General features: G+C 45.9%; 1 protein-coding gene across 3 annotated transcripts in view; it reads left to right on the top strand.

Annotated features, from left to right (window-relative positions):
• Optn (optineurin) overlaps positions 1 to 10,815 on the top strand; it is a 43,848-nt gene that overhangs the window by 16,778 nt on the left and 16,255 nt on the right. For all 3 annotated transcript variants that reach the window (XM_021156006.2, XM_021156007.2, XM_029473608.1), the window contains 3 exons: positions 2,386 to 2,598; positions 6,119 to 6,192; positions 8,401 to 8,535. In XM_021156006.2, the coding sequence (XP_021011665.1) occupies positions 2,386 to 2,598; positions 6,119 to 6,192; positions 8,401 to 8,535 (422 nt within the window). The remainder of the gene's footprint in view (positions 1 to 2,385; positions 2,599 to 6,118; positions 6,193 to 8,400; positions 8,536 to 10,815) is intronic.

The following is a 10,815-nucleotide window of genomic DNA, read 5'->3' as shown; positions in this document are numbered from 1 at the left end:
TGGGAGGCAGAGGCAGGTGGATTTCTGAGTTCAAGGCCAGCCTGGTCTACAGAGTGAGTTCCAGGACAGCCAAGGCTACACAGAGAAACCCTGTCTCGAAAAACCAAAACAAAACAAAACAAAACCAACCAACTCAATTCAGCATGGTGAGTACAAGTTTGGATTCACATATTTAAATGACTTATTTAGAGAATTTGTAGATGGTGTTTAATTATGGTATTAATTCCCGAGGAGAATTAAGACTTTTCTTTAAAATCTTGTCTGAAATTTAAGTGAGTGTGACCCAGGTATACTTCTTATAATTCCAGGACTCAGGCTAAGGCAGGAGGATCATGAAGTCAAGTATAGCCCAAGCTACTGCCTGAGTTGGCCAGCCTGGACTACATAGAAAGAGACTAACTCAAAAAACAAGTGTGTGTGTGTGTGTGTGTGTGTGTGTGTGAGAGAGAGAGAGAGAGAGAGAGAGAGAGAGAGAGAGAGAAACTGCGAGAGAGAGAGAGAGAGAGAGAGAGAGAAACTGCAAGAGAGAGAGAGAGAGAAACTGCATTCGAAGTTTGTTTCTCCTGAGTATTTGCATTTGACCTTTGAAAAGGGGAGTGAAGCACGGCATCTTGTACGTTGAGGAATTGAGGTTTCCTGGAGAGGAAACGAGGGAGGCCTGGGCGGTCACTGAAGAGACCATGGACAATGTGCTGCCATGCTTTCCTTCTGACCCAAGAAGACTGAGGCGGGTACCTTAGAGAGCGCTAGGCTCACACCTCTAGTGATCTGTGAATGCTGCAGACAGGTCTGTCCTCCCTATGCCCCAGAAAAAAAAGCACCCTGCCCAAACAGGCTTGTTCCCCCATGCTGTCAATGTGGTCATTAGAAGACGGTGAACCCAACACATGTGTTTATACTTCACAGATACGCAGCACACGTGTTTATACTTCACGGATATGCAGCACACGTGTTTATATTTCACGGATATGCAGCACATGTGTTTATACCTCACAGATATGCAATGCTACTTAACGTGCATTACTGATCTTGTATAGGCTGAAATTCAGTCTTTGAGATTTTTGTCGTCTTCTCCCTCCCAGATGTACTTTTATCAATTTTTTTTTCTAAAATTTATTTATTTTATTTATATGAGTACACTGTTGCTGTAGTCAGGCACACCAGAAGAGGGCATCCCTTTACAGATGGTTGTGAGCCACCATGTAGTTGCTGGGAATTGAACTCAGGTCCTCTGGAAGAGCAGTCAGTGCTCTTAACCACGAACCATCTCTCCAGCCCCTACTTTTACCAATTTATAGCACTGGCAAGGTTAGAGCAGCCAGCAGCTGGTGTGCTGGGATGGCTGCAGACCTTTCCTTATCTTGCCACTACTGAGCCACATGGCGTTCTTGGTGCTCTGGCTCCTGGCTGCATAAATGAGTGTGGGAGACATGGAGACTGTGGGTGGGGGTGGGGGAGAGAAAGGGTGGAGGCTGAGTTCTAACAGCTCTTGTTCCTGTTTTCTGGAATTTTGAACTATAGTGTCTGAGTCTACCATTGTCAAAGTCTGGTTGGTTCTTTTTATGATTTTAACATCGTCCCAGCATGTGGTCGAAGCCTTTCTTTCTTGTCATTAAGTTATTCTGAGTTTCTTTCTGGTATGTATGGCTCTGTGGGTTGAACACACTTGAGACAAGCTAATACTGGGCTGTATCACTAGCCCCAACATTCTCGTTCTTATATAGTGTATCAAAATAAGTTGTTAAACAACAAGGAAAACCTTCTACTTACAGCGTAGCAGACAAAGATGTTAGAAAATTGCCTTTTCTAAAAACAGGCATGGGGCTGGAGATGTGGCTTGGCCAAGGAACTGCTGAGGCTCTGAGTTTAATCTCCAGAACATACATGAAAAGGCCAGGCGTGGTGACGTGTGTGTGTGTGTGTGTGTGTGTGTGTATAACCCCAGTGCAGGGGTTGCAAAAACAAGCAGGTTCCTGGGCTCACTGGCAAGTCCCTAGCCAATAGGAGACCCTGTCTCCAAACTAAAACAAAACCAGAAAAGGTAGACTAGGTGGATGGCACCTGAAGAGCGACTCCCTCCCAAGGTTGTTTTCCTCTGCCTTGGCACATGATTACCATGAGCAGACCCACATAACATACAAAAATAAAGTGGGGTCAGTGGCGCATGTTGATAATACCAGCAGTTGGGAGGTAGAGGTAGTGCTGTCCTCAGCTGTAAATTCAAGGTCAACCCTGGACTACATGATATCCTGCTTTGAGAAAGAGGAAAGAGAGAGAGTGCGCGCACAGCACTCGCTGTCTGTGATGCTTGGCCATCAAGTTTACTAGCCAAACCTTCCGTTTGATTTTTGTATTCGCCTCATGCCTCATTCCTGGTCTTCCCAGGACCTCACAGGTGGCTGCAGGTATCCCAGAGCCTTGGAGGAGGAAGTGGAAAAGCTGAAGACCCAGGTGGAGCAGGAAGTGGAGCATTTGAAGATCCAGGTGATGCGCCTTCGGGCTGAAAAGGCAGACCTGTTGGGCATCGTCTCAGAACTGCAGCTCAAACTCAACTCCGGCGGCTCCTCGGAAGACTCCTTCGTTGAGATCAGGATGACTGTAAGAATTGTGGTTCTTTTTCTATGAAGCAAATGTCCAAGCCCCCTCTAGAATGAAACACAACACCTGAACGTGTTGTGTCGACACAGCTGATCCAAATAGTGAGATTCCAGTATAACGGGGACAAGTGTCTTAACTCTGAGCCACCTCACCAGCCCTAAAACTGCGTTTAACTGTGTTTAATAGACTCATTCCAAAGTCTAGTGAGGAGGCGTGGTAATAAACAATAAGGGGGGGGGGAGGGGAGCACCCTCTCAGAGGCAAAGGGGAGGGGGGATGGGAGGGGGTCAACATCTGGAATGTAAATAATTAAATAATTAAATTGAAAGCTGAGAGGGCCTGAAAGGATGGTGTAGCAGGAGAAGGTGTTTACCACCTAAGCCTGGGCTCTGGAACTCACACAAAGGGGAAAAAGAGGCTCACTGACTTCCCAGGGTTTGTCACCTGGCCTTGCACCTGCTCCATGGCACAAGCACCCCCACACCCCCACACACTCCCACACACACACAAATAGTAATAGTAAATAACGTCTCAGTCATAAGATGGACTGGCTGTGTGGCTTAATTGCTGAGAGTGGTTGCTTGCAAATTGGACACAGGAAGCAGGCTTCAAAGCCTCCAGGGGCCCACAGAAAACAATTACCAGGGTTTGCTGTCAGCACAGCTAAGCCAAATAATGAGGAGTAAGAATGTAACGGAGCTAAAGTGCCGATTCCGGTTTTTTGCCAAGCCAGCTGCCATTATAAACTTGCCTGCAGTACTGACTTGTTAGGGAACAAGAGGCTGAGAGCAGGCTGTGTTAGGGAACAAGAGGCTGAGACCAGACTGACCGGATCTGTGAGCTGGTTATATCTCCATACACAATGGAGCAAATCTTCACACCTGCACAAAGATGGCTCTGGATGCTGTGGCTACACTCTTCCTAAGCCATGGCAGGGTTCTCCAGCCCACAGGAGCAAAGCGAAGCACATTCACACTCGCAGTAACTGTCACTCAGCTGAGTGGCAGCAGATGATGCCAGCCCTGGAGAAGCAACATGTGGAAACTTTTGATAAAATGTCTGGGTTTCCTGACTTTTATCAGCCACCACAGGGGTAAAGCTCTGTGTTTCAGTCATCTCCTGTCACTTGTAGAGAAGTTTGTTTTTCAAATTCTCCTCTAGGCACCCTGACTGCATCTAAATGTTTTAGAGGGCATGGACGGAGCAAGGGTCATTGGCCAACTGGACTGCTCTGTGGGGCAGTTGGTGAGTAAGGGGTTCCACACTAAATATTCCAGGGCTACATTAGGAGTCTTACAGGCTGCTCTCTACTCCAAGTACGCGTCTCTCTTTAATCTCTTCCTCCTTTAGATATAAACTCTGACAAAGTGAAAGTGACACTTCTGATATGAAGGACTTTGTCCTGGTGTGGTCTCACCCTCACTTCAGATGTCTCTCAGCAGCACAGGAGAGGTTCCCCCCAGTGCCCACTCACCTGCTTTTTCCTGTTATGGGACCCATCAAAAGGGGCGCCTCCCAGGAGCTCAGGAATGGGTACATACTGCCTCAGCTGGCCAGTTCACAGAACTTAAGTTTGATAGCTCTGGCTTCAACTTCTGCTCTCAGAAGCTAAATCATGGCTTCTGGCAGGACAGTAAAGACCAGATCTCCTCAATCTACCTCCAGAGTTGTTCTCTCTGCTTAAATATTTATTTTATCACCGATAAAATATACACGTGCATATACATACTGGTCTATAAATAAGGGTAGGTGAGAGCAGGTATCGTCAGAGGCCAGAAGAAGGTGTTATACCCTGAAGCTGGAGGTAAAGGCAGCTCTGAGCCTCCACAGCCCTGTGGGAACAGAAGTTAGGGCCTCAAAAAGGCTAGTATCTAACTACTGAGTTCTATCTCCAGCCATCCCACCCTCCATTTTGAGACATGGTTTCACATATCCCAGGCGAGCCTTGAACTGGCTTCGTAGCTGAGAAAGAATGACCTTAAACATCTTTTGCTCCTGCCTCCACCTACCAGTCCCAGGCTTACAGGCTTATCCCATCCTACCCAGTTTATGTGATGCTGAAGAAGAGATCCAGGGTCTCACTCATGAGGGTGCCAGGCTCATATGGCTAACGTCAGGTCCAAAGGGAATGCCAATTCCCAAAACTACAAAGGCAGTGCCTCTGTCTGGAAGTGACAGTCTTGGCCCAGCTGAAGCTAGACTATAAAAGGCTTTCTGGTGGTCAGATAACGGCCAGCATTCCTTGGTGACTTATGAACTGGGGTTCTCTGCTGTCAAAAGGAATAATTTGCCTCTAGAAAAGTGTTCCTCAGTATCATATAGCTGTAGCTTCATATCAAAGTGCAGGCTGGCCTCAGGTTCCTCCAGTCTCTATACACAAGCATTTGTTCTACACCTCAAGCCTCCCTTCCTCCTCTTCCCGGAACTCCCAGCCCAGCCCTAGCTCGGCTTCCCTTCCCCCACCTACTCTCTTCCCCTCCTCATAATCCACATGATTTCCATCTGCCTCTCTACCCACCCACTTCCCTTCTTTTGCAGATAGCCCTGGCAGGGTCAGTCTGCTGCTTTGCCTCTTTGATCTGGACTCTTCTCAGTGCCTCTGGATATTTTCTCTTATTCACAGTAAAACTCTCCCTCCTAACAGTGGAGTGGCCGATTCAATGTTTCTTTCTTTCTTTTTTAAAGATTTATTTATTTATTTATTTATTATATAAGTACACTGTGGCTGTCTTCAGACACACCAGAAGAGGGCATCAGATCTCATTACAAATGGTTGTGAGCCACCATGTGGTTGCTGGGATTTGAACTCAGGACCTTCAGAAGCGGAAGAGCAGTCAGTGCTCTTAGCCTCTGAACCATCTCTCCAGCTCCCTGATTCAATGTTTCTTTACTGCACCCCTCACATCCAACTAGGACAACCCTTATCGGTCACTATCCACTTAAGAATAAACCAGTTTCCCATGGAGTCTCCTCCTGGGGTAGCAATATCTGCTTCCTCCCGGCTGAGTGACAGTTACTGCGAGTGTGAATGTGCTTCGCTTTGCTCCTGTGGGCTGGAGAACCCTGCCATGGTTTAGGAAGAGTGTAGCCACAGCATCCAGAGCCATCTTTGTGCAGGTGTGAAGATTTGCTCCATTGTGTATGGAGATATAACCAGATCACAGATCCTGTCAGCCTCAGTGTGTAGGCGTTGGTTCCCTAACGGCCACTGGTCAGGCAAACATACAACGGCCGCCAGCTTAGCAAAGGCATTGCCTTGCAAGCCAAAGCCACGTTCATGGAGCTGGGTTGAGTGTATTCCAGTGCAGGACACTGACCTTCATGCCTAAACTTAGATATTTATAATCCTGACAGGGAGAGTGTTTTCTGTTTCATTTGAGTGACCCAATTTAGATCCTATCTCATACAAAGGCTGAGTGAGTATTTTCCTTGGATGGAAACTTTTGTCTTTTTTTTCTTTTGAAGGGGATCTGTCTTGCAGATCTGTGGCATTTAATCCCCTTTATCTCTGCTTTTACAGGAAGGAGAGACTGAAGGGGCAATGAAGGAGATGAAGAACTGCCCTACACCCACAAGAACAGACTCCATCAGCCTGTAGGTGATGGTGTTAATTTGAGCCTATCATTGGAGGTCAGACATGAAGGAAAGTTACTTTGTTTTTTGAGGCAGGGTCTTGCTCTGTGATCCAGGTTTGATTTGAACCTGCAACACCCTCTGCCTTAGCCTCTCAAGTGCTAACATTCATTTTCAATGGTATTGAATGTCTTATTAATTTAAGACTGGTGGATAATGGAAACAAAGTCCTGTACCTTTTCAAGGCTGACAAATGCCAACCTCTCTGTTAGAAGTGGAAACACTTTCATCCTCAATCAAAAAGAGACTTGTTCCTAGTCAGCAGTCCTGTGCCTGCTAGGACTAAGCAGGCTTCCTGCTGGGCTTCCTTAAGTGGGACACACCCTTTTGCTTTCCCTATTCAGATTATCAGCCACAATAACTGATGCTGATGCTCTTCTGAGGCAGTGGCTAAGAGAGCTGTCGATATGAATGTGTATGTGTATATATATATGTATATGGTGGACAGGGGACACGCCATAGCACACACACACGGAGGCCACAGGACAGTAGCAGCAGTTCTCAACCTGTGGGTTACAACCCCTCTGGCAAACCTCTATCTCTAAAAACATTTACATTTATGATTCATAACAACAGCAGAATGCGGTTATGAAGTATCACTGAAATAATTGTATGGCTTGGGTTACTACAGCATGAGGAACTGTAAAGGGTCCCAGTGTTAGGCTGAGAAGCACTGGCTTATGGAAGTCTGTTCTCTGCACTGTGTGGGCTCTGAAGATCAATCAAACTCAGGCCATCAGGATTGATGGCAAGCATCTTGACCCACTGAGCCATCTCCTCAACCTCAAAATCCAGGTTCTTACCTTTGGAATCTCAAATGTGCCTGTCCCGAGCGGTTCTGGGAAACACATAATAAGTTATGAAAGGGCCTTTGAGCAGAGGCAGTAGAGCCAGGCCCTGAACTTCTTGGTTCGTGAAGGTAAAATTACCCAGAGCTGGTGGTTTGCTCACCCTGTGTGTGTAGGGGGGCGGGGGGGGGCAACATTAGTCCATTTGTCTGTCGGCTTGCTCATAATTTCTCTTATGTCACAGACCTTTAAAAACATTTTTTATATTAGTTGATAAATATGCATAGAGAATGACACAGAAAAAGTAATACAACACTTTTTATGTCTGTCCCTATGTTCTCACATCAGGGAGAATGTAAATAATGCAATAGTCTTTCACCAAATAGAATAATTAGTATAAATGAATGTTATTCCTGTTTTTAGTGTTTGTTTTTTTAAATTTTGGTTTAGAAGTCAACTTTCCTCAAATTGTTGCTTTTACTATCAAGACTTTCCTGGAAACAGAGGAAAGAAAAACTGTATTTGGAAATTTTAAGCCACTTCCCATTCAGTTATTTCCAGATACAGAGACCACTTCCTCTTTCATGCCATAGCTCATAAGCTTTATGAGGCTGGTAAGGTCTGAGATTGGCTTCTAGACTTGGGGCTGCAGCCTTGGAGTCTAATCCTGGTGTTCAGATATATGAGCCGGGCCGATGCCTGAAAGGCTAGCTGCCGTCCCTGGCATCTTCGTCATTGTCATCGCTCTGAACATTCCGTTACTGGGTGATGGTTACAGTTTCGTGTTTGTCGTGAATGTGCCTCTTGATAAGATTCTGAAACTTAGTAAAACATTTGCTGGTAGTATCTACACGTCTCTGCTTCGTGTGCAAACCAAAGCCAGAAAAGTTTTTTTTTTCTTCCTTGACTCACAAAGGTGATAGTCTCTGACCAGTTGCAGTGGGTCCATTCAGGTCTGAATGGACCTGAATAGTCAGCCCAAAGTCCTCTCTGAAACTGATCTCTGGAGATGGTGGCATCTCCTGCACAGCTGCTGAGCTGTCCCTGTGGATTCTGTGGCCTTGTGGACACAGTACCTCTTGTGGACACAGTACCTCTTGTGGACACAGTACCTCTTGTGGACACAGTACCTCTTGTGGACACAGTACCTCTTTGGAATGAGTGCTGGCATTATGAGGTTAGCATCCTTGAAGCATTGCTGGTCCCCACAGCCTTCGTTGCGTGCGTACAGGGATTGGCTCAGCCGTGCTTGGGGCAGTCAAGAACTGATTGGAGGACATGGATTTCGGTTGTGTCATGCTTCTCTCTTACTCTTGACTTTTTTGTTGAGATCAAAACCTTTTTAATTTCCATACTGAATATGGCGGTGATGTCTTTTTAGGAGCAAATGTACAGAGGATGCCAGGAGTTGTGCGGAGTTTGAAGAACTGACTGTGAGCCAGCTTCTGCTTTGCCTAAGGGAAGGAAACCAAAAGGTGGAGAGACTTGAAGTCGCCCTCAGAGAAGCCAAAGAAAGGTATGAACTATTAATGTGAAAAATGAAAGGCTTTGGTAGATAAAGGAAGGCACCGTGTGAGGCAGTGCACCGGGCTGTGTGCCCTGTGCCCTCTGCCACAGTACAGTCTTAGGACGTTCTCCCCACACGAGTCAGTACCCCTCAGCATTCACTACCTGCTTCTCCCTGTGACGTGGGAGATCTCTGCATCCCGCACATTCGTATATGGACTCAAACAGTACGGTCTTCTACTGACTTTTTTTCACTCTCTATCCACAAAGTTCTGTTTGTCCTTAAGGCAGGTGAATGACCAAAGAGAAGACACGGATACTTGGCAGCTTGCCACTTATATATTTCTAATCTTTCTTCCTGCTTTCAAACAAAACAAACAAAACCACAGCTCTCTCCCTGAATACCGAAGGCATATAGTTCTTTAGGTTATAGTTAGTGGGTCAGGCCTGCCTCTGGAGAAGGAGGGTGCATACCCCACCTTGAGTACCCTGGAAAGATTCCTTTTTCAATGACATTGAACTTCCATCTTGTGAGCCAGCTGACTCAGTATTTAACAGGGCAAGCCAGTAAGTAGTTGTAGACACTTGTGATCTCTGCATGGGTACTGGGGGAGTGGTTGCTTCTCCAACAAGAGAGGACTAAATAAAGCTAAGAAGCATCAGGAACCCATGGTCAGCAGCCTGATTGGCACACACTGAAATCAGTGATGGCACCAACACATTGCAAGATGCTATATTCTCCTGAAATAAGCAAGCCAGCTTTCAGCCTTTCTCCCTAATCATTGGAAATAGGAATACAGATATTCTATATTTTAATCTTTCTGAAAAGAAATTTTGGGTGCTATGTGGGGCGAGGAGTGGATGTGGCTTGCCTTCTATCTTGGGGGGTGTGGCGTGTTCATGTTTCAACTCACAGGGGTTTCTGGGTTGGGTTTTTGTTTGTCATTTGGGGATTTTTGGTTTTATTTATTTATTTATTTATTTATTTATTTATTTTGGTTTTTTGAGATAGGGTTTCTCTGTGTAGTCCTGGCTGTCCTGGAACTCACTCTGCAGCCTCAAACTCAGAAATCCACCTGCCTCTGCCTCCCAAGTGCTGGGATTAAAGGCATGTGCCACCACCGCCTGGCTTTATTTATTTTTTATTTTGAGGTTCTGTTGTTGTTTTGGTTTTCTTGAGACGGGCTCTCACTATGTCGTTCTGGGTGGCCTGGGACATGCTGTGGTAGACCATACTGATCTCACAGACACACACACACACACACACACACCCTGCCTCTGACCCCCGAGGGCTGAAATTAAAAGCGTGTGCACAGCCACAACTGATTGAATTTGTATTTTCTAAATAAGCCAGTAAGGATACGAGGTTGTATAAGAAATACAGTCCTTGTTTGTTTGGTTTTTAAAAAAAAAAAAAATAATAAATCAGGAAATAACAAGGGAAAGATGACCCAAAGTGAACATTTGCCCTAGAAAATTAAGATAACTTGTAATTCACATGTAGGTCAAAGCCTGTGCCAAATGTGAAGTGCCCTACCGTGTGGATAAGCCCACACTCCTGCAAGTACCATCTGCTGCCTCTGCCGTGTATTCAGCCAAGCCAAAGGGACAATAACTGAATACCAATTAGGGTTGGTAGTTTGTAACAGAAAAATGAGAAACAGCGCGTCTCTACAGACTTCCCATGGCGCAGCACCACCTTGACAGGAGCCTTGAGGGAAGCAGTGCTTTGAGCAACCCTTCCACAGCCACTTTCCTGCTTCTTGGTCCCTTCCAAGTAGCTGCCTCCATGGATAAGGTTTAAATTGTTACTTAAGTTGTTGAAGATTTAATCATGACCTATTGACCTCTAGGTATGAACAAGGAAGGCTGAACTGTCTTGCACAACCATCAGCCGTCCAGTACATGCATTTCTGGAATGTTCTGTACCTCCTGTTCCCAGCTGAAATCAATAATTTTGAGCTTTCCTAAAATTACTACTCTGTTCCTGCCCCTGTGCATTTGGACACATGCATACAATGCACATGTGTGCTCGTTCACATGCATACAATGCACATGCGTGCTCGCTCACATGCATACAATGCACATGTGTGCTCGCTCACAGGCATACAATGCACATGTGTGCTCGCCCACAGTCAGGCATACAGTGCACATGTGTGCTCGCTCACTGTCAGGCATACAATGCACATGTGTGCTCGCTCACAGTCAGGCATACAATGCACATGTGTGCTCGCTCACAGTCAGGCATACAATGCACATGTGTGCTTGCTCACATGCATACAATGCACAT

Source organism: Mus caroli, chromosome 2 (genome assembly GCF_900094665.2).
Source record: "Mus caroli chromosome 2, CAROLI_EIJ_v1.1, whole genome shotgun sequence".
NCBI lineage: Eukaryota > Metazoa > Chordata > Mammalia > Rodentia > Muridae > Mus > Mus caroli.
The sequence above is the reverse complement of the archived record's forward strand: the minus strand, read 5'-3'. Positions and strand labels throughout refer to the sequence as shown.